The sequence below is a fragment of the Panthera onca genome, chromosome A2, assembly GCF_046562875.1.
Source record: "Panthera onca isolate mPanOnc1 chromosome A2, mPanOnc1 haplotype 2, whole genome shotgun sequence".
Taxonomy (NCBI): Eukaryota; Metazoa; Chordata; class Mammalia; order Carnivora; family Felidae; genus Panthera; species Panthera onca.
Window position 1 is genome coordinate 153409312 of NC_138340.1, and position 25098 is coordinate 153434409.

The 25098-nt window shown below is 42.1% G+C and overlaps 1 protein-coding gene across 1 annotated transcript in view; it reads right to left on the reverse strand.

The window, feature by feature from the left end:
* Positions 1-474: 474 nt before the first annotated feature.
* Positions 475-25098, reverse strand: part of KIAA1549 (KIAA1549 ortholog) — a 161607-nt gene continuing 136983 nt past the window's right edge. Inside the window, exons 21-23 of the mRNA XM_081790753.1 lie at positions 20966-21123; positions 8911-9056; positions 475-6222 (exon numbers count right to left, since the gene is read on the reverse strand). Of these exons, the coding sequence (XP_081646879.1) occupies positions 5968-6222; positions 8911-9056; positions 20966-21123 (559 nt within the window). The 3' untranslated portion in view covers positions 475-5967. The remainder of the gene's footprint in view (positions 6223-8910; positions 9057-20965; positions 21124-25098) is intronic.

Below are 25098 nucleotides of genomic sequence, written 5' to 3' on the forward strand. Positions count from 1 at the left end.
TTGTTCTCGCTGCTCCAGGATCCCATCCAGGCTTCCACATTTCATCTCCTTGTTATGTTCTACGGCATTTTGTTCCCTTGGCTTTCCTCCGTTTCCAGGCGTTGTCTTGGGTTTCATAAACAACTCCAGGTTGACCCTATTACCTTTCAAGATTGTGCAGACTTTGATCTTCTTATTTACCTTTCTAGATTGTAGAGTCCTAATCTTTTAATTCCTAAATGAATCTGCAAGCATCAATTTGATTAGTGCAAAACACAGTGAGCAGAAGGGGGTGGCACCAACCCAGGGGAGTGAAAACAATTCTGCGAATTCCACAGGCTGACGAGACTCCTTTCCACTTAATTCCTCAGAAAATCAAAGTCGTAGGTGTTCTCGCCAGGGCCACAAAAATTAGAGAAAAAGATCATCTCCTTCAACCATCACATTTCACAAATGAGAAAAATGATCACGTTACAAAGGAAAGAAACAGAAAAATATCACTTGACACCAATTCATAGCATTTATTGACATTTCCATTTAAAATGCTAGGAAAGCAGTATAAATTGTAAACATGGAAACCAAACACTTGCATAAATTATTTCAAAAACTCTACAGCACATTAGAAAACAGTGCAGCTAATTGAAGGGTAGAAACATAACTGACAAATAGAAGGGAAGGTTCGATTACTAAATCATATACCCACACTGAAATTTAAGTGCCCGTTTGAGACCAGCAAACCATGATTGTCAAGTTCAAGTTGCAGTATTGATGCCACAAGTGGCCTCAATTGACTCTGCATATTTTCGTACATTATCACTCACAATCCAGGAAGGAGAGTGCAGGAAGAGTCAGAGGAACGTGGACCTTGACAAAGTAGGAGGAGACAAGCAGGTATCCCAGAATGGCTCTGCTGAGCCTCCTTTCCTGCAAGGGTAATGAGCCCAATCTCCATGCTCCTTCGAAGATGCTCTGGAGGAGGGCTAAGCAGAGTGTATACCCCTTCCTGAAATGAGCCCTCTGGTGCTTAGAGCAAGTGCGTTAATCGGTGAAAGCCTCCTTCTTTCCCCCCATGAACAAGAGGAACAGCACAGGGTGTCTGGCTTGAACTTGGCCCTGTGCTCTTCCTAACTTGCACACTTAGGTTGTCAAGTCATGAATACTTGAATCAGGGGCATGAGACCCTTCACGACGCTCCAAGTTGTCCAGAAAGTTCTGGTGGAATCAGGGACCAAGCGACTCAAATCTCTGTCCCTTCTACTATTCACTCTTTCTTTAAATGTGAAGTGGCCCCAGGGCAGAGCAACCCAGAGGAAGAAAGGCAAAGCAAGGAGCCTGCATAACTACCCTGTGGGAAACTAATTTGGACTAGACCACCTCAGTTTAAGACATTCATTCCTTCTCTCACTTGCTTGCGGGTTCCTAACTTTGTTTCATGTTTCCAAAGGCATTTAAAATGCTTTTCCTAAATTTCAATGCTGCTGCGTGTTCTTAAGATAAATTCTCAAATGTACTGTTAACACACACAAGCATGGAATTAGGATCGTACCGTGAGGTTTCAGTTTTCAAGTCTTTTTAATATTAGAGAGAGGAGTCCTAAGCACTGAAAGTTGCCTCCAAAAATATCAAAAGAAACCTGAAATATACACACCCCTTATTCATTAGGTAGTAAGTGTGAGCCTGTTACATTTTATGAGTATGTTACAGCAGTTGCTCTTAGAAACCCCTCTCACCTGTTACAAGAATATCCATTAATGTGTTGGATTAAATGTCAGAATGAAGTTCAAGTTACCATCCCATAAAAATCATTTTGTGATCAAATGGTCAGTGTGCAGGTACAGAAGCAGACCCCCTCACCCTCCCGCCGGGACAAATGTGGATAAGCAGGCTCTGGAGACTGGCTTTGGAGGTAGAAATGGAATGGCTGCAACTCACCTCGAGCAGAGGTCAGTGTGGTACTTAAGACTGGAAGCCCCCTTCTCCCCTGCCCAGAACCTCAACCAGCTTTCCTTTCAACCAGCAAATTCATTCATGTCTGAGAATCCAGTAGGAAAGGGGACGGGAAGTTCATGTAATGATTAACGTGTGAATTACTGCAAAAGCAAATCGGTGTCCGAGTGACCGGTTTGGCCACTGGAGCACTAAGAAGTGCGAATACAGTCAACACTGACCCTGTACACAGTTAAATGGGAGGCTCAAGAAGCACAGCATTACCTGTTTCGGCCCAAAGCCTTCAGGTGCCCCTCTCACCTGTGCTTTGCATCACAGGCCTCATGCCCTGAAAAGTCCGGTTGGCAAAACCCGCTTAGTCTGCTGCTCAAAAGTCATATGCCACCAAAATCAAACCATATTCTGAAATTAAATAAAATCTGGAGAAAAATTGTGTAGGTAGCTACAAAGAAGTGGAATGGATTTATTTATAACCTACTCTGCTCCACAAAGGATTTAATGTGGTTTTAGGGCTGACCACTGAGATCGGCTCTACGCCATAAACCTTGGTGGAATTCTTGCAATATTTTCATACTTTAGAATTGGTTCCTCCAGCAGTTCTTGGTGCCTTTCTCTTCCCTCCTCCAGACTGGATCTCTTGCTGAGCAGACCTTCTTCTCGGACCTGGCCATTTTCTTGCTGTACTACTGCAAACCCGTTCTCACAGTCCCATTTCCTCCTCTTGTTTTATTAAAACTCCTTACAGAGTGCGGTTAGGGATCCTGTCCTCATACTGCAGCAGATCAAGTTCATGTTCAATGACAGCTTTGCCCACTTTCTACGTCCTTCCTCAGGCCTACTCCCAGCTCTTTCCTTGCCATCTCACCAGCTCCCCCGTCTTCATTACAATAGCTTCTCAAGTGGGCTTCTCCCCAGAACCCCGTGGTTTCCAAAGTGCAACTTCCCTTCTCCTGAGTGAGTACCCAACGCACCGGTGTATTTTCAATGAATCTTTCTGACGTTCACACCACATTATGTATCTGTATCTTCTTCTGTCTTTTATACCCATCTGTGCTATCTGCCTTAGACTCTAAGATCTCAGAACACAGGGCTCATGGTGACTTTTTTGGTGCTACAAACAGCAAAAAATCATGAGCAGAAAGATGTTTGATAAACACTGTTTTGAAATTAATGGCAACGGAAGCAAATTTAAAGCAAATCGGGAGAGAAGAAGAGACACACGAAGACCTTAGTTTTGCTCTGGTTACCTCCACGTGAATTCATTCACTGGTAGATGACAGCGTATCAGACTGTCCAATTCCAGTGCAATCATACAGATAACATCTTACATTTCACCAAGCTTTGTGCTCCCTCCTCAAAGGCTGTTTGCACATATGAGCACATGTGAATCTCAAAACAAGAAATTCTGGGAGGTGGGCAGGGGAGGTCTGTTCTCATTCAGCTGATGAGGAGAATGAGGCTCAGGAAAGGACCTGACACAGCAAGTTGGTGACAGAGTAGTCTCTGAAAACGATCATTTCTCCAACTCTCTCTAAAACTGTAACTCAACTTCATAGCTTGCATTATTACCACTAGAACTTTCAAACTAAGGAAAAAGAGACACAAAATTTAACTTTTCATTTTAGAACTCCAAGGCCACCCACGATCGACATGAGGACCTTTCTTTTAAGTAGATCACGTTAACTGAGCGTCCGGAGATCCATTTGGGTGTGGTGCTCCCCACAACAGTTAGTCTGTCCTGAGTTCTGTGACAGGTAGACTGCTGCAGGTGTTCAGAGAACACAAGTGCAGACCAAGTATGGTTTACGACCAACTCACGAACGTTGTGATCCCACAGGCCTGCTCACACCACACCACACCCTGCTGGTTATTACATGTTATCTTTGGTCTTGACATTTGCTTAAAAGTGTATCAATTCTAAGCACAACAATACAGGTAGAATCCTTTCATGCTCATCTGAAAGGCATCAAGATCCCCTACTGCAGCTCCCTGGAGAACAGACATCTGGTTCTGTGATGGACACAGGAGGTAACGATTCTTAGTACACTGGGTACAAACACAACACTGAGCAGAACAGAAGGGAGCCTGTGTTTATTCTACTTGCTGTCACACAGTCTGAACTCACTGTAAGGTGTCCCAAATAAAATTCTGCTTGGGTATCAGGAAACCTGGTATTTCTGAATGACATGCAAAGTACTCCTCCATTTTGGGGAGAGTCTGGTATGCGACCAAGACTGAGAGGTAAGAAATCAAGCCCAGAGGGGGGTCTTCTCTCCCACACTCCTTGGAGCCTTTGAGGGCTGCCTGAAAAGGGGTCTCCGTTCCTTTAACATCCTCGAGAGACTTCCTCTCCTGCGCCCCTTCTCTTCCAGAGGGGCAGGGATGAAATGGCTACATTTAACTTCCCAGAAGCGAGATGCCCTGTATCGTAAGACCATCTGACAGACTTCAATGAGGAAGCGCTGAAACATGATTCTGGCCCCCAGTGATTACATTTTGGAAACCTATTTCAGCTGTTGCAGGGTTCTTAAGACTTGATGCAGATTTTGATTCCTCAGAGTCCTGAATTCTGCCTGTTGATTTGTGGTTAGTTACAAGTAATAGTTGATCTAATAAAAAAGGATTCAGAGTGGAAATCAGTTATCTGTTTTTCTTCTGAACTTCACTCAAGTACCAGAAAGCAGAACGGCCCTTATTATTATGATCCTTCCTCGAATCTGGGAAGTAGGGAAATGTTTACTTCAAGAGTGAATCTCAAGAGAGGCGATACCCTCTGTCAGGCCCCAAGGACGTAAGATGGTTTTAACAGTCACTCAGCGGTCGTGCACAATAAAATCAGAAACTGGGAGCAACTCCCTCCTTTCCCTTGTGGTCCTCAAGGCTCCTCTTTACATTTCTTGATTTATTACAGAGAGGCTGGACCGAACTCCATTTCATTTCCAGGTCTTGAACACAGAGAACGTGATTACTAGAAATGCACTCGTGCATAACAATCTGTTGGCCCTAGGAGTTTTCATAGACAATTTTTGCTCGTGGGAGATTTCTCATTCAAATGTGATTTGCGAGCAACTCATCAGCTAAGTGCAAGGATTAGTTATGACCTCCTGAAAGCCGCCTCCTCTAGCACTGGCCTTACTGATGGCATGCGCTGAGATGGGATGCTATTGACAGTCACATGCGCCCAATTAATTAAACAGCAAATACACTTAAGAATGTAAATCTAAACTTCGATATGTATTTTGAATAACCAAATAAATAGTAACGTTTCCCCTCCCTGCGCTGGGAGGTTTGTTTGTTTGTTTTCTCCTCCCTAGGACAAAATGAAATCCTCAACATACTCTTCCACTGAAAAAGCCAAAGTTTGCATTTCACAGACATAAAGGTGAAGGGGGCCCTCGGAGCTGTAGCACCAGAAGTAGAAGGAAAAATGCAGATGATGGCTTCTTTTGGAATCATCAGGCTCTACAATCTATCATTTGGTTTCTCACTAGTAGCTTTGTAAATTCCCCAACAGTCTTAGTATTTTTGTTGTTAATACGACTATTAAAATAAGTTCCTATGGAGAAAAAGAGGAAAATCAAGCTGTTAATAAAATGTCTTCAAATCTCTTTTCTCAAAAAACAAAGCAGCAAGTTCATCATACAAACCAGTCTGAATCACATCTTCCCACAGAAACGCTGGATTCCAATAATCCCTAAACCATCTACACAATTTTCATCCTTTACCTTTAAAAAGGAGACTAATTTAGTGATTTTTGTTAGCTTAGTCTTATGGTTTGTCTTCATGAAGTGCTGCTGGCTTTTGGCCAAAAGTACGTAAATTTCGACTGAAACCCAAGTGGTCAAAAAATTGCCAACCGATTAAAAGCATCATGAGCTGTCATGTGACTTATGGCATCTTCTAAAATTGCAACTTGCTCCCTTACATGGGCGCCTAGCCCAGGAGATGCACATCCTCTTACAAACACCCACTCAGTTGATTTCCATTTAGTCTTGCTTCCACGGGAAGCAGATACTTGGCAAATCTGCAAGGCGAGGCCGATCAGCTGTGGAAGTTCTGCACGGCGGTCTGTTTCTGGGAAAGCCGGAGGAGCTCCTCGCGGATCGCTTTGATGAGAGAAGCCGAGGAGTGGCCGGGCTGGAGGTCTTCTGTGGAGCTGGTGGCGTAAGCCAGCCCCGCGCCCTGCAGCCCCCTGTGTGGGAGGTTCCCAGGAGGAGCGGAGGGCTCCCTGCCTGAAGTCCTTGGCACCTGGAACAGCGGTGAGGAAGAATACTCCTGATGGCCAAGCATGTGCGTCTGAAAGAACATGGCAAACGTTACTGTATTTCCCATGTAAGAACAGCAGGGAAAGTCAAATTCGCTGGTGGTAGGTGTACTCCCAGGACGACTTCTGACCACTGCCCACCCACCCTGGCTCTCCAACAAGGCCTCAAGGTGGGCTGGACAGACTGTGGAAGAAGTGCTGGAGGGGGAGCAGTACAATAAAGAAACCCTTGGACTTCACAGATGCCTAATAAATACTTGCTTAAAAGCAGACAGAAGGAATGATGAGGTTGGCCAAGTCTCTGGGCCTCTATGTGTGGAGGTCAGTGGTCCACTGGGAGAACAGGAAGGGACCTAGAGAGCTGGGGTCCCTTCCCTGAGGAGGTGAAAGGTCAAATGAGGGCATCTGAGAGCTGGAAGAGGTGAGCAAGTCCCTGCAGAGCAAATGACAAGAACTGCCTCTGCTCTGGGCCTGGAGCTTTGGGAGGGTGTGCCTGTGACACATGCTGAGACCACAGAACATGCACAAGATCACAAAATCGTTTTCCATTTTATTCATGTGTGTCTATTGACTGTTCTGCAGACCTTTTTCTTTAAAAAGTTATCTGCACTGGGGTACCTGGGTGGCTCAGTCGGTTTAAGTGTCTGACTTCAGCACAGGTCATGATCTCGTGGTCTATGAGTTCGAGCCCCCCATCGGGCTTTGTGCTGACAGCTCAGAGCCTGGAGCCTGCTTTGGATTCTGTGTTTCCCTCTCTCTCTGCCCCTCCCCTGCTCATGCTCTGTTCTCTCAGTCTCTCAAAAATAAATAAACATTAAAAAAAAAAAATTATCTGCACTGGGGTACCTGGGTGGCTCAGTCGGTTGAGCGTCCAACTGTTGATTTTGGCTCAGATAATGATCTCAGGATTCATGGGATCAAGCCCCATGTCAGGCTTTGCACTAAGAGCACAGAGCCTGCTTGGGATTCTCTGTTTCCCTCTCTCTCTGCCCCTCCCTACACGCTCTCTCTCTCTCTCTAAAAAATAAACATTTTAAAATAGTTATCTGTACTGTAACACACGAGAGTTTTGCCTATATTTACATAATATAAATTAATCTGGCATTCATTTGACCAGAATTATTACTTTTCAGTGATTTTTTTTTCATATTTTTTCAGTGAAAAATCTCTCTTTGGATGTACATATAAGTACTAAATCTGTGGTTTCACTTATGCTAAAAATTAGCCTAATGGTAAACATGGCGTTCAAGCTCTAGAATATTCCTACATTTCACGTTTCCAAATAGTGATAAAAGAGGCAGTATAAAGTGAACGCTAGATCTGATAGGAAAACACAAAGCACAGTAAAAAAATAAGCTGGGCACAACGAAGGCAGAAAAAGAAAAGTGTGAGCAAATGTCAAGTAGACACCTGAGATTCTAAGTATAAGAGCATATCTGATAGGGGAAAATTACATTCTGGAGTTAATTTTCTTTCTCTGAATAGTAGAACCATCTGGCCATGAAAAGAATTTAGTGTATCTGCTGGAAAGACACATAAATGCATGTAAAAGTCTTGAGAAAAATGAAGGAAATCATTTGTGGAAATTACCTGTGCCCGTATTGACTCCATTCCTACAAAGGAGCAACCAAAGCAAGGAGAAGCCTCTAAAAGAAACCCTATGCGGGGTGCCTGGGTGGCGCAGTCGGTTAAGCGTCCGACTTCAGCCAGGTCACGATCTCACGGTCCGTGAGTTCAAGCCCCGCGTCAGGCTCTGGGCTGATGGCTCGGAGCCTGGAGCCTGCTTCCGATTCTGTGTCTCCCTCTCTCTCTGCCCCTCCCCCGTTCATGCTCTGTCTCTCTCTGTCCCAAAAATAAATAAAAAACGTTGAAAAAAAAAAAATAAAAAAATAAAAAAAAAAAATAAAAGAAACCCTATGCCTTGGAATGCTCCAACCTGTGAGACTACGGCAGAAGCATCTCGTGGGGGTCAGAATGGATATGACGTTGATTAGCCCACCACAAAGCACAAATGGTGAGCAAGTAGGCATGTGAGATCATACACGTGTATACAACAGTAACACCAAAGATCAAGTCCAGATTTTAGTCACCTACAGGTTCACATTCTCTACTTGAAAGTTAAAATCAGTGAGACAGAAAGCAGAATTGTGGTTGCCTGTAGCTGGGGGAGAGGCAAAGGGCACTTAGTGTCTAATGAGCACACACTTCCCATTTTACAAGATGAAAAATGCCAAGGAGATGGATGGGGGTGATGGTTGTGCAACATCATGAATGTATTTGAAACCACTGAGCTGGGAACTGGGAAGGGTTAAGATGGTAAATTTTATATTATGCGTGTTTTACCACAATATAAAAAAATTGGAAAAATTTTCAAAGTAGCTGTTACCTATAGGTCTCTGCCCAGATTTTAATGTAACGAACATCACTTTTATTACTTTTTCTGCAAGGTTATTTTCAAAAATTCACTACTTTAAGTCTAAAATCTGCCTCAAGAAAGATGATACACTTTTGAAAATTTCAATGCCAGTACTCTCCCCCTCTCGGTGGGTGGGAATTTATGATCTAAAAACTGCAGGCAAAAATACACTTATGGAGAAAAAAGTGAGGGAGTTAGTTACAACTTTTATGTATGTAGGTTTTAAAGAGTGATCCTCAAAGCAGAGGCAGAAGCAGCTAAATTAAGTGATTATTCCGTGATGACCCACACACAAGATACTCACAGCCTCTCTTCGGCCCGCTTCATCCTCCCCGTAGGAAGGCCAGCCTGGTCCCCCATACTGGCCGCCTCTGCTCGGTGGGATTTCCACTGGCTGGGCTCCAATTCTGCTTGCAATCCCCACCTGTGTCAGGTGCTGAATCTGGGAGCCTGAAGGAACAGAGCGGGCACTTGGGTCAACACTTGTTGAGAAGCGAAGTCACCTGGCAAGACGCTTGGGTTTTGACTACAGATCTTCCTTACGGACAAGGGATACAAGCGTTGTTCAAACACAGCCCCAATTCCATCTCCAGAGGATGATACTTCCTAGGAAAAACGGACTGTGGATTTCTTGGTTCCTCTTACTTCCGTTTAATACGGTGCCTAACAGTGATGTTCTTATGTTCCTATATAGACATCAGAGGACGGGGAATAAAGGCTATAGCAGAGGGCCTTTCCACTCATTTCCAAGAGGTTATAAAGAAGGATGATCTTATTGATTCCAAAGAAAGAAGGGAAAGGTTTTGGAGAAAGCTGAAACCTGGCTCCTGTGTGCTCGTGTTTCTGAGACTCACGAGGAGAGAAAATACAGTATGTATTTGTTCTTAAAAGGCAGGGTGTGTATTTCTTTGATTTCAGAATGTTTACGTACATTTATGTTCACTATATTTACACTGTTTCCACAACTTAGGCATGTCATAATTAAAATTTTAAAGCCACCCACCCAGCCTCTTCAGGGAGCTATGCTGATGGCAAAGCCAGGAGTCTCTCTACAGCTCATTCTCTACACGTAGACAAGCTGTGGCCTCGGGGAGCTATGAAGGCCAGGCTGTAAATGACATATTTTCCTACTCCATCAACTTATGGCATATGGATATATCCCTACTCCATAGATTAAGGGAGACAAAAAAAGTGACCTTTAAGCTCTGGGGAATCAAATACTTGTTCCCAAACGCTCCCAGGATCATCAAATCCGTCTATGCTGTGCAGACTGGCCCTACGAGGTTCAGAGATTTCAGAGGTAGGGAAGGGGGCCCTCTCCTTCTTCCAGTCTTCTCCTACTCTAGCTGTCAAAGTAACAGCCTCCATGAACCAAATACATGTTTTTAAACAAAGGAATGCCACAGTTTCATTTGGATGTGTAATAACTAAATGCTAAAGGTCAGAAAAAAACCTGCTAGGCTCCTGTCAGAGCAATGTACCCAGAAGAGCTCTTGCCAATTACTGAAGTTTCATAAAATTGATTCAAATTATCAGGACCAGGGCACCTGGTAGGCTCAGTCAGTTAAGTATCCCACTTCAGCTCACGTCATGATCTTGCAGTTTGTGAGTTCGAGCCCCATGCTGCACTGCCAGTGCAGAGCCTCCTTGGGATTCTGTCTCTCTGCCTCTCTCTCTGCCCCTTCCCCGCTTGCACTGCCTCTCTCAAAATAAATAAACAAACTTAAAAAAATAAAATTATTAGTACCATCAGTATGGTTTGCTCAACAGATACTGGTTGAGCAAAACCTGCAAAGAACAAAAATGTAGCACGCTGTTCCCCAGCATTTACCAAGGTGCACACAAGTGCACAGACAGAAAAGCATACCTTTGTGTTAAAAGTGCAATGGTAGTCGAAATCATAATTCAGACACAATTCTGTATCTTGCTTTGTTTACTTAACAATACGGCACGGGCTTTCCCCATGATTCAAGTGGGGCATCACGCCCAGGAAGCCCGGGTTTGCATTCCAGCCCTGGCAGTGACAGCCCTGTGACCTTGGGCAGCCGGCTACCACTCCCACTGAGCCCGGATGCCTCATTTCTCACATGGGGAAAAAACACCCACTTCATGATGTTATTTTCAGAATTGAAAGAGATAAAATAGGTCAAGTACCATAAACATAAGAGGCAATTGGGAAATCTTAAATCCTCTTTTTCTGATTCCTTTTGAGCTCTTCATTTTAAATAGCTACACACTTGGGGACTTCCAGAGAAGGTGGCGAAATAGAAGGATCTGAGGCTCACCTCGTCCCACACTGACACCGAGATAACACCCACATCAGTGTAAATAACCCAGAAAACGACCTGAAGTCTGGCAGAACAGACTCTCCACAACTAAATAGTGAACATAGTGAAGAGGCCATATCCAAAAGGGTAGGGAGGGCAGAGGCATGGTCAGGAACCAAATGGACCCTCCAGATTGTCCTCAGGAGGGAGGGTCACTTCAAGTATAGAAAAGGGTGAGGAGCAGACCCCACACCAGGCACCCCAGGCACAGGGGACTCGAACTGGGAAGACAAACCCCCTTATCGTTTGGCTTTGAAAAACCAGAGGAGCTTAACTTCATGAATTCTTACAATCAGTGGGGTTGAACACCCGAAACTTTAAAAACAAGCAGACTCAACTCTGGTAGTCAGAGGGCAAGAGGAAACTGAGTCTCCACCCTTAAAGAGACAAGACAACAAACAGCTCCACTTAGATACAGCATAGAAGCAGCAGTTTGAAAAATGCCTGGGATATAGAGGTGTCACTTCCCTGCCCTGCCCCTCAGCCTATATAGGTGACACCTGCGGGAACCAGTGCAGCACAAATACTCTCCACCGAGCTCGCTAACAGTGCCCTGCACCCCTGCACTCTTCTGTGGACCTACCCCCTCCCACCCACCCTTAGCACCTCTCCAAAGTGGCTCCAGGTTCCTCCCAGGGCAGAACTGAGAAACCTTGCTAATACCAGGCACCCTATTCCCGCATTCTCCTGCAGACACACCCCCTCCAAAATGCCCTTGGCAGGAGTCCATCCAAAGAGGGCCCTGAGTGTGGCAGTGTGCCAGGAACCCTGAAAGGTTCCACTCTTTTTTTTTTTAATTTATTTTAAATCCTAACCATTTTCAACATGCTGTGCCACATATGTCTAGTTTTTCTTTCTTAGTGGTTCATGTTTTGGTAAAGCTTTCTTTGCCTCTGCAGATGTATTGATCTCTCTTAATATGTTACACCATCTTTGTTGTAAAAATACAAGTCAGAAGGCATAGTCCTTAATATTTCTAATTTTATTTTAATAAAGGGAATCGGTTTCCTGGCATGTAGCTAGCCAGGTCTTCTTAAAAAAAACAAAAACAATGGGGCGCCTGGGTGGCGCAGTCGGTTAAGCGTCCGACTTCAGCCAGGTCACGATCTCACGGTCCGTGAGTTCGAGCCCCGCGTCAGGCTCTGGGCTGATGGCTCGGAGCCTGGAGCCTGTTTCCGATTCTGTGTCTCCCTCTCTCTCTGCCCCTCCCCCGTTCATGCTCTGTCTCTCTCTGTCCCAAAAATAAATAAATAAACGTTGAAAAAAAAAATTAAAAAAAAAAAAAAAAACAAAAACAAAAAAAAAAGCAAACAAAAAACTCCACAGGATAAAAAATGAGAATAGATTAAGGGAACTCAGCAATACAATCAAGTACAACCAGATTTGCACTAGAAGGATGCCAGAAGGAGGAGAGAGAGACAATGGGCCAGAAATTTATTTGAAGAAATAATAGCTGAAAGCCTCCCAAATCTGAGGAAGGAAATAAAAATCCACATCCTGGAGGCACGGAGAGCCCTCCACAAAATCAACCCAAGGAGGTCCACAACAAAACACATAGTAATTAAAATGGCACAAAGTAGTGATAAAAAGAGAGTTTTAAAAACAGCAAGAGAAAAGAAAACAGTTACATACAAGGGAAACCCCATAAGGCTATCAGTGGACTTTTCAACAGAAACTTTGCAGGCCAGAAGAGAGTGGCATGATATATTCAAAATGCTGAAAGGAAAACAAAAACAAAACCTGCAACCGAGAAACACTCTATCTAGCAAGGTTATCATTCAGAATAGAAGGAGAGACAAAGAGTTTCCCAGACAAACAAAAGTTAAAGAAATTCACCACCGCTAAACTAGCCCTACAAGAAATGTTAAAGGGGATCTTTGAGTGGAAACAAGAGAACATAAGCACGAATAAGAAAAATAGGAAGCACAAAAGCTCTACAATTAAGCATAACCATAAAAATCAGTCAAGGGATTTACAAAATAAAAGGATGGAAAATATGCACCATATACCTAAAACACGGGAGGGAGAGGAGTAAAAATTTAGTGCATTCAACTAAATGGGTTCAACTTCAAGTGACGATCAACTTAATATAGACTGCAATATGCATAAGACATTCTTTTCTTTTTTTTTTTTTTTAATTTTTTTTTTTTTTTAAGGTTTACTCATCTTTGGGACAGAGAGAGACAGAGCATGAACGGGGGAGGGGCAGAGGGAGAGGGAGACACAGAATTGGAAGCAGGCTTCAGGCTCCAAGCCATCAGCCCAGAGCCCGACGCGGGGCTTGAACCCACGCACCGCGAGATCGTGACCTGAGCTGAAGTCGGACGCTTAACCGACTGAGCCACCCAGGCGCCCCATGCATAAGACATTCTATATAAACCTAATGGTAGCCACAAGGAAAAACCAGTAATAAATATGAAAAAATAAAGAGAAAGGAATTCAACCATATCACTAAACTAAACCAGTAAACCACGAGATAAGAGAGTAAGAGAAGACGAAAATAGAAAAGAACTACAAAAATACTGTAAAACAAGTGACAAAATGACAGTAAGTACAAAACTATCAATAATTATTTTGAACGTAAATGGACTAAATACACCAATCAAAAGATGCAGGGTGACAGAATGGATAAAAAAGCAAGACCCATCTATAAGGTGCCTACAAGAGACTCATTTCAGACCTAAAGACACATGCAGACTGAAAGTGAAGATATGAAAAAATATTTATCATGCAAATGGAAGTGAAAAGAAAGCTGGGGTAGCAACACTTATATCAGACAAAATAGACTTTAAAACAAAGACTGTAACAAGAAACAACGAAGGACACTACATAGTCATAAAGGGAACAATCCAACAAGAAGATATAACAATTACAAATATTTATGCACCCAACATAGAAGCACCCAAATACAGGAAGCAGCTATTAACAAACATATAGGAAGTATCAATAGTAATACAATAACAGTAGGGAATTTAAACATACCACTTACATTGTTGGATAGATCATCCAAAGAGAAAATCAACAAGGACACAGTGGCTTTGAATAACACATTAGACCACTTGGATTTAACATACATCAGAACATTCTATCCCAAAACAGAATACACATGTTTTTCAAGTGCACAAGGAACATTTTCCAGACTAGATCACAGATTAGGCCACAAAACAAGTCTCAACAAACTCAGAAAGAATGAAGCCATACCATGCATCTTTTCTGACCACAATACCATGAAACTAGAAATCAACCACAAGAAAAAAATATGGAAAGACCACAAATACACGAAGGTTAAATTCTTTTGAAGTGCACAAAGAAAATTCTCCAGAATAGATCACAGGTTAGGCCACAAAACCAACAAGTCTCAACAAATTCAAAAAGACTTAAGTCATACCATGCATCTTTTCTGACCACAATACCATGAAACAAGAAATCAACCACAAGAAAAAATATGGGAAGACCACAAATACATCGAGGTTAAATTACATGTTGCTAAACAATGAATGGGTCAACCAAGAAATCAAAGAGGAAATCAAAAAACACAGGGAGATAAATGAAAAAAAGAAAAACAACCACAATGGCCTATTATCTTTGGGATGCAGCAAAAGCTGATCTAAGAGAGAAGCCTATTGCAATATAGGCCTACCTCAAGAAGCAAGAAAAATCTCAAATAAATACCCTAAGCTTACACTTAAAGGAGCCAGAAAAAGAACAAATAGAACCCAAAACCAATGAAAGGAAGAAAATAATAAATATTAGAGCAAAAATAAATGAAATAGAAACTAAGAAGATAATAGAACAGATCAATGAAAAACAGGAGCTGGTTCTTTCAAAACGCAAACAAAATTGATAAGCCTTTAAACCAGATTCATCAAAAAGAAAAAAAAGGACTCAAATAAACAAAATCAGACACAAAAGAGGAGAAATAACACCAACACAACAGAAATACAAAGGATTCTAAGAGATTACGAAAAAGTATATGCCAACAAATTGGATAACCTAGGAGAAATGGATAAATTCTTAGAAACAAATAACCTCCCAAAACTGAATCAGGAAGAAATAGAAAATTTGAGCACACTGATTACCAGTAATAAAATCAAGTCAGTAATCAAAAAGCTCCCAACAAACAAAAGTCTATGAAAAAATGGCTTCACAGATTAATTCTACCAAACATTTAAAGAATACTTATTCTTCTCAAAGTATTCCAAAAAACAGGAAGGAAAGCTTCCAAACTCATTCTGTGAGGTTAACATTACCCTGATAAAGACAACACAAAAAGAGAAAACTACAGGCCAATATCTCAGATGAACATAAATACAAAATCCTCAACAAAATATTAGCAAACCAAATCCAACAACACATTAAAAAACTCATTTGCCACAGTCAAGTGGGATTTATTCCTGGGATGCAAAGGTAATTCAATATTCCCAAATCAATCAACATGATATATCACATCAACAAGAGAAAGGGTAAGAACAATATGATCATTTCAACAGATGCAGAAAAAGCATGTGACAAAGTAAAACATCCATTCATGCTAAGAACCCTCAACAAACTAGGTCTAGAAGGAAAATACCTCAACATAATAAAGGCCATTTTGAAAACCCACAGCTAACATCACACTCAATGGTGGAAAACTGAGAGATTTTCCCCTAAGATCAGGAAGAACAAGACAAGAACGTTGACTTTCACCACTTTTTTTTTTTAGTTTATTTATTTATTTTGAGAGACAGGGAGAGGGAATGGAGGCAGGGCACAGATAGAGAGAGGGAAAGAGAGAAAGAATGCCAAGCAGACTCCCTGCTGTCACTGCAGAGCCCAACAGGGGGCTTGAACCCACAAACCGGGGAGATCATGACCTGAGCTGAAATCAAGAGTCGGACGCTCACCAACTGAGCCACCCAGGCTCCCCTCTCATCACTTTTATTCGACACTGTACTGGAAGTCCTAGCTACAGCAATCAGACAACAAAAAGAAATAAAAGGCATCCAAATCAGTTAGAAAGAAGTAAAACTTTGACTATCTGCAGACACCTACTAAACACAGAAAACTCTAAAGGCTCCACCAAAAAACTACTGTAACTGATAAATGAATTCAGTAAGGTCACAGGATACAAAATCAATACACAAAAATCTAGTGCACTTCCATACACTAATAATGAAGTAACAGAAAGAGAAGTTTGAAAAAAATCCCATTTACTACTGCACCGAAATGAATAAGACACCTAGGAATAAACTTAATACAGTGGTGAATGATTTACATTCTGAAAACCATAAACATTGATGGAAGAAACTGATGACACAAACAAATGGAAAGATATTCCATGCTCCTGGATTAGGAGAATACTGTTAAAATGTCCATACTATCAACAGCAATATAGGGGTGCCTGGGAGGCTCAGTTGGTTAAGTGTCCAACTTCGGCTCAAGTCATGATCTCACAGGTCATGGATTTGAGCCCCACATCAGGCTCCTTGCTCTCAGTGCAGAGCCTGCTTGACATCCTCTGTCCCACTCTCTTTCTGCCCCTCCCCTGCTTGCATTCTCTCAAAACTAAACAAACATCAAAAACATTTTTCAACATAACTAAAACAAATAATCTTAAAATTGGTATGGAACCACACAAGACCCCAAATAGCCAAAGCAATCTTGACAAAGAAAAAAAAAAACAACTGGAGGTATCATAATCCCAGATTTTAACATATACTAAAAAGCTGTGGTAATAAAAACAGTATGGTACTGGCACAAAAACAGACACAGATCAATGGTACAGAACAGAAAGCCCAGAAATAAACCCACAATTATATGGTCAATTAATCTTTAACAAAGGAAGCAAGGATATGCAATGGGAAAAAGTCTCTTCAACGAATTATGTTGGGAAAACTGGACAGCTACATGCGAAAGAATAAAACTGGACCACTTTCTATACACAAAAATAAACTCAAAATGGATTAAAGACCTAAATGTGAGACCTAAAACCTTTAACATCCTAGATGAGAGCACAGGCAGTAAGGTCCCTGACATCGGCCACAGCAACATTTTTCCAGCTATGTCTCCTGAGGCAAGGGCAAAAAAGCAAAAATAAACTATTGGGACTACATCAAAATAAAAAGCTTTTGGGGGCACCTGGGTGGCTCAGTCAGTTAAGCATCCCACTCTTGATTTTGGCTAGGTCATGATCTCACAGTTCATGAGTTTGAGCCCTATGTCAGCCTCTGCGCTGACAGTGCTGAGCCTGCTTGGAATTCCCTCTCTTTCCCTCTCTCTTTGCTCCTTCCCACCCCACCCCCGTCTCTCCCTCTCTCAAAATAAATAAACTTAAAAAATAATAAAATAAAATAAAATAAAAATAAAAAGTTTTTGCACAGCAAAGGAAACAATCAGCAAAACAAAAAGGCAACCTACAGAATGGAGAAAGATATTTGCAAATGACATAACAATAAAGGGTTAGTATCCAAAATATATAAAGAACTGACACAACTCCACACCAAAACAAACAAACAAATAATGCAGGTCAAAAATGGCAGAAGACATGAACAGACATTTCTCCAAAGAAGACATCCAGATTGCCAACAGACATCTCATCATCAGGGAAATGCAAATCAAAACCACAAGGAAATAGCACCTCATATCTGTCAGAATGGCTAAAATCAAAAACACAAAAAACAAGTGTTGGTGAGGATGTGGAGAAAAAGAAACACTTGTGCACTGCTGGTGGGAACGTAAACTAGCGCAGCCACTGTGGAAGACAGTATGGAGATTCCTCAAAAAATTAAAAATAGAATTACCGTGTGATCTAAAAAGAGAAATACACTACTGAGTATTTACCCAAACAACATGAAAACACTATTTTGAAAACATATATGCACCCCTATGTTTATAGCAGCATTACTTACAATAGCCAAATTGTGAAAACAACCCGAGTGTCTATCAACAGACGAATGGATGAAGAAGAGGTGGTGTATATATACAATGGAATATTACTCAGCCGTAAAAAGAATGAAATCTTGTCACCTGCAGCAACATGGATGGAGCTAGAGGGTACACTGCTAAGTGAAACAAGTCAGTCAGATAAAGACAAATACCGTATCACTTAACTCATGTGGAATTTAAGAAGCAAAACAAACGTACAAAGAAAAAAAAAAAAGAGATAAACCAAAAAAACAGACTCTTAACTATAGAGAACAGATGGTTACCAGAAGGGAGGGGGTTGGGGGGAAGGGTGAGGGGTATTAAGAGGACACTTATCTTGGGGCGCCTGGGGGGCTCAGTCAGTTAAGAGTCCAACTCTTGATCTTGGCACGGGTCATAATCTCACGGTTTGTGAGTTCGAGACCCACATGGGGGGCTCTGCGCTGACAGCGCAGAGCCTGCTTGGGATTCTCTCTCTCTCCCTCTCTGTCTGCCCCTCCCCCACTTATGAGCACATGCATGTGCACACGCTTTCAAAATAAACTTAATAAAAAAGAGTATCTGGGGCGCCTGGGTGGCTCAGTCGGTTGAGCATCCGACTTCGACTCAGGTCACAGTCTCGCGGGCTGTGAGTTTGAGCCCCGCGTCGGGCTCTGTGCTGACCATTCACAGCCTGGAGCCTGCTTCGGATTCTGTCTTCCTCTCTCTCTGCCCCTCCCCCACCCATGCTCTGTCTCTCTCTCTGTCAAAAATAAACATTTAAAAAAAATTTTAAAAAAAGAGTATACTTTTCTTGATGAAGACTTGAGTAACGTATAGAAATGTTGAATCACTATATTGTATGCCTGAAACTAATATAACACTGCATGCTAAGTATACTGGGATTTAAAAAAAAAAACTAAAATGAAATTAATTAATAATAAACAGCTGCACAATTTATGCACTGATCCCCTCATTACTAGGCATTTAGAGGGCTCACAATTCTCTATTATGAATAATGTGCTGATAAACACCTTTGCACTCGTTTTTCCCCAATATTTGGATTTCTTTGGGGAGGAGGATCCTAGATTCTCAAAAGTAGAATTAGCAAATGCAAAGCTTAGTAAGTCATACTGCCCAGCTGCTTTCCCAATGTTTAGTGATTTACACCACCACTGGAAATATACTAATAATAATTGCAGCTGATATTCACTGAAAGTTTGCAACACGTCAGGCACTATTTTGAGCACTTTGCACCTGTTATCTTCTGTAATCCACACAACAGCCACATTACCTCCACTGTACAGAAGAAGAAAGTGGACGTTAATGTTGTCCTGCTACGTTATTATGAAAACAGTTTCACGACTGAAATGGTGTCTCCCCACGGTTTTAAAGTGCATTTCCTCAGTCATGTTCAAAACTGGGCATCTTTCATGTTTACTTTCCTGTGATATACACCCCACACACATATTCCTTCTGTGAATTCATCCTTCCTGTCCTTTGTCCATTTAGGCTCTGAAGTCTGCCCACTTATCAATTTCTTTGAATCATCCTCTCATAAAAATACCTCATGGGCATACCTGCTGAATACTTCCCTGGATTCTATTTTCCTTTGCTTCTAGTAACTTTTACAACGTTTTTTATTTATTTTTATTTTTGGGACAGAGAGAGACAGAGCATGAACGGGGGAGGGTCAGAGAGAGAGGGAGACACAGAATCGGAAACAGGCTCCAGGCTCCGAGCCATCAGCCCAGAGCCTGACGCGGGGCTCGAACTCACGGACCGCGAGATCGTGACCTGGCTGAAGTCGGACGCTTAACCGACTGCGCCACCCAGGCGCCCCTAGTAACTTTTAGACATATACATATTCGATTATTTTAAATAGTCAAAAGGTAACTCTTCCAGTATATCTTAATATTTTCTATTATACATTTTTTACAACTTAATCTCTTATTAGAAATTATTAGAAAATAACTTCCTCTTCAAATATTTCATATGTACCATTTCTCTATTCTTCTAAAGATGAAGCTGTCTGAATTGTGTTTGGGATACGTAATATCCACCAATGTTTAAATAAGCAGTAATTAACAGGAGAAAGAAAACTCACTGCAAGTACAGCACCTGTAAAGTATGGGAAATCCTGTGGGATATCCAGAGATATTTTTGTTGTTGACTGATAGACAATGCAACCTATAATAAATGCCTAGGAAACCATAAAGGATCACTATCCACCAATTATCACAAGTTTCGAAAAGGCTTAAACTAGTCCCTTGTGGACATTATAAAGGTATATATTGTCCAGAAAGTTAGAAAACTGTAAAAGATAAGCAAACATGTAATAGCTCCTCTTTTTAAAGCTTCAATTTCTTATTAAACCGTCAAACAGGAAGGTGAAGGAATGAAAATAAAAGTGACTTTGAGTAAAACAGTCTGATGGGTATAACGAACTTCGAAGACTTTTCAAAGCATGCTGAGCTGTACAAAAAAAAAAACCTTAAACTCCACAGACGCTTGAGGAACAATGAACAACATTCACAAATATGGTATTTGTAGTATCAACTATTCATGAGACGCAGTTCCGTGACATGAAACAGCAATTTTTAATTCTGGGTAAACCGCCAGGGCCAACCAGCCACATGACATGTGAGACTCAGCTCAGCCATGTTGGACTTGACTGTCACCTATGAGCAGTGTCCCTCGTCACGAGAACCAAATGAAACAAAAATCTCCCTAGGTTACTGTCCAGCAACATTTGGAGTTGTTTATCACAGGCTGGAAAAGTGCCTTTTTAGAAAACGACACTTGTTTTAAAGCCATACCAAGTGCTCAGAAACAGATCTTTCAGTTTACCGTAAGCATTAAGAAACACTTTCCCTGGCGGAGATGTGCTGTGCACTCCACGTGAAAGGATGTTCTGAGACACTGACACAGGAACAAATCGGAGGACATCAGTCTTGGGATCTCCGCCACTCTCTCTTCCCCCCTCCCCTGCCTGCACCTCTACCGGGATCCCAGGGAGCACAGACTAGTGGAGGAGGTGACGGACACGGGGACAGCGGTACCCTGGGAAGTCTGAAAGGCACTCTGCCGGAATAGCCAGAAAGCAGAGGTTCTCTAGTTCAGAAACGCAAGCTAAACAGCCACATGTACCTGTGGTGCCCCCGACAGGCCGTGGCCGGGCCACCGATGGCATCTCCTCGGGGTAGATCCCTCGGGCAGCGAACGGGGCGTCAGCCGATGCCTGTGTCTGCTGGGACTCAGAAGGCACCAGCTCCGAAGACGGCAGCAAACCGGGGCCAAAACCTGGTCTGAAGGCAAAGCAAGCCCAAGCATCAGAACCGCACTGGACCCTGACTCTGGCATTTTATTAACTCCACCTTCCGTGCTACAGAAAAAGAAGGCCTATCTATTGGTGTAGCCTCATCTCCTCTCCCACAACACAGAAATGTTTCCTGTTTGCTCCCTGACATATCTTCGGTACTAAGTACGGTGCCTGGAATAGAGCCGATGCCGGATGACTGAAGAAGACATGCCCTCGTTTACAGACCAAAAGCAGGTGCAGGTCAAGTTCCAGGGCCTGCGCGTCTCCAGCCTTGGATTAAAGCGCTGGCTCCCAGTCTTGGCTGCACATGAGTATCCCCTGGAGAGCTTTCAAAAACCCCGATGGCCGTGCTGCACCCCAGACTAATGAAAACAGAATCTCTAGAGGTGAAACCCAGACAGAGCAGTTTTTAAAGCTCCACTGATGACCCTGCTATTCATTAAGGCTGAAAACCAGTGCTCTAAAGCGGGGGTTCTCAAACTTTTTAGTCTTCGGACCCCTTTCCACTCAAAAACTATTAAGGGACTCCTGAGAATTTGTGTTTATGTGGAGAGATATTTATTGCATTCAGAATTAAAACTAAAACTTTTTAAAATAACTATTTTCAAAATTCATTTAAAAATAACAATATTGAGGTGCCTGGGTGGCCCATTCGCTTGAACGTCCGGCTTCAGCTCAAGTCATTATCTCGTGGTGAGTTCGAGCCCCACGTCGGGCTCTGTGCTGACAGCTCGGAGCCTGAAGCCTGCTTTGGATTCTGTGTCTCCCTCTCTCTCCTCTGCTCACGCTCTGTCTCTGTCTCAAAAATAAATAAAACACTTTAAAAAAATTTTTAAGTAACAATATTAAGCATCTCACATGTTAACATTTTCTCAAGTAGTCAATGATATTTTCTAACCCATTCCCCCCAAAAAAGTAGTTTTACTTTTTTTCAAATTTCCTTAATAGAAGATATCTGGATTCTCATATACCTTGTATTCAATCAGTTGCTGTAAGTTATTTTTTTAAATGTATTTATTTTGAGAGAGAAAGAGTGTGTGCACACGAGCAGGTGAGGGGTGGAGAGAGAGGGAGAAAGAGAATCCCAAGCAGGCTCTACGTGGTCAATGCAGAGCCTGATGCAGGGCTCAATCTCACGAATACTGAGATTGTGTCCTGAGCCAAAATCAAGAGTCGGATGCTTAACTGACTGAGCAACACAGTCCCTGTAAGTTATTTAAAGAAGATGATCTGACTTCACATAAATACATAGTTGGATAGGAAGATTTTATTTTTTTATTTTCATTTTTTTGGATAAGGAAGATCTTAATAGGCTTTTCAGATAATATTCAAATAATATTTCAGACAGATATTCTTCTTTGACATACCAGAACTCAGCAAAGTTTCCTCAAGGGTTAGTGGCGATATACAATCTGAAGAGTATCAATTAACTTTTCATACTCAGATATATTCAAACCCACTACTAGTTTGCACTTTGAATGGACCCATGCATGACTTTCTTTGTTTTCTTTTTTTAATTTTTTCAATGTTTGTTTGTTTTTTCAGAGAGAGAGACAGAGGCAGAGCATGAGCAGGGGAAGGGCAGAGAGAGGGAGACACCATCCGAAGCAGGCTCCAGGCTCTGAGCTGTCAGCACTGGGCCCAACACAGAGCTCGAACCCACGAACCATGAGATCATGACCTGAGCCGACGTCCGATGTTTGACCGACTGAGCCACCCAGGCGCCCTGAGATTTTGACATGAGTCATTTGGAAAATATCAGTGCCATGCTTTATGTAGACTTTCCAGATATTGACACATTTCATTTCAGAGTACCAAAAATCACATTCATTAGCATCACCACTGAGTTCATCAGAAAAAAATCCTTTAAGCACTAGGAAGCTCTCAAGCACCTAGTGGCAGACAAGTTTCCAAAATTCAAATTTTCACTTGAAGGCTCAATTTTATCACTGGCAACAAATCCTGCCCGCTATTTTTCTTGAAGTGACAGGCTCTCTTCCTTTATTTTCAAGACAGTGGCTGCCAAACAACCCGAGTCTGAATAACAATGTCATCTGATGGTCTCCTCAAACAAAAAACATGGCAGCAGTTCAGAAGAGTTCTTAACTCCCACAACGGAACAAGTGCTTCTCCTTCACAATTCCGTTCTCTGCAAAGCGCTTTATGAGTCTTTCCTCCTTTGTCCTACAGACGATTAAAGACTCAAGGGTTTAGGTTTAAAAAAAAAAAAAGAATAATTTTTACTACTTCATCAAGAACATACTACATAACCAAAACACCGGCGTTCTGAAAACGTTGTGATTGCACAGTGGTGAAGAATACAATGATCACTTGGGCCGTGTGGTGCCACTGATTCATAATAAGGGTCATGCAGTTTCATCCACCGCTGCTTTTGTGCCTCAGTGTAATCATCAACAATTAAAAAGATCAAATAATGTTTTAGTATTATGAACCACGGTTTGGACTTCACAGGCAGCCCCCCCCCCCCCCCACAAAAGGGTCTCAAGGACCATCACGGGTCTGAGAATCCCACCTTGAGAACCACTCTTCTAAAGAAATTCAAGAATGAAAAAGCATGATAGTTTAATTACGGTGCTTTGCAAATGACAGTCAACCAGGAATTAACAGATCAAACTAGTTTGATGAGAGCACAGACTGACTTTGCCTCTATTCTGTAGCGTTATTTCCAGAGCATATCTCATAAATTGAAACCCAAGGCTATTTATGTATTGCTCTCTTTAGATAACTGCAACTGTTTTAGATTGACCTGAGAGAGAGATGTCTGGTATCTCTGACCTTACAGATCTAAAACGCACACTTTTCCTTCAACATCTGGATGTTGGAGTTCACATAATCTCCTCATCTCCTGACCCTCTTGACCATCCACCGAAGAACTAGCTCTTGCCCTTTCCTTATTTCTACTTTGCCCAATTATCCTCCTCCCGCCTACGTTTACGTCGTTTTTATCCTAAATTGTGTGTTCGGATAGTTCCGTGTGATCCAAATCCCCCAGAACCCTTTAATGTAACTGTAAAATTGGTCATCCAAACCAGAACACTTTTCAGAGTGGAAGTTACTAGTATCTATGCCAGAAAAAGAGGTGTAAACTGAACTGAACTGGGCAAACCAGATCACATGGCCCCCATCGTTAACTTCTGCCCTGGGTCACCTAATCTTCACATGCTCCCTTTATCTCTGTTGCTTGTGGACCACAAAGCAGTGCCTGGGTTGGGGAAAAATAAAACAAGCCCCTCTGAAAATGAGGACAAACAAAAGACAGAAAAAAATGAGGAAACCAGATAACATTCCTACTTCTGTGTGACTTCTGGTGATTGAAAGAAGAGTCGACAGGTGCCTGGGTGGCTCAGATGGTTAAGCATCTGACTCTTGCTTTTGGTTCAGGTCATGATCCCACAGTTTCTGAGTTTGAGCCCTACATCAGTCTCCATGCTATCAGCACAGAAACTACTTGGAATTCTCTCTCTCTCTCTCTCTCTCTCTCTGCCCCTCCCCGACTCACGTGCACCTGTGTGTACACTCTCTCACAAAATAAACCAAATAAAAAAGCACAGTTGATTATGATTTCTGCAATTAACTCTGGTTTTCTGCAATTCCCGCTTTGTAATAAATCATTTGTCCACTCATGTGTGAGTCTGCTTATGGATTCTCTATTCTGTTCCTTTGGTCTATTTGTCTAGCTTTATAGCAATACAACACTGTCTGAATTACCTTACAGCAATTTACAACTTTCAGATTATTCCTCATACCCTGTTCTTTTTCCTCAAAGTGTCTTGAATATTGTTGGCCCTTCACATTTCTACAGAAGTTTTAAAATCAGCTTGTCAGTTTCCACATTTTTTTTTTTTTTTTTTTTTTTTTGAAAAAAACAACAAGGGGTGCCTGGGTGGCTCAGTCGGTTAAGCGGCCGACTTCGGCTCAGGTCATGATCTCGCGGTCCGTG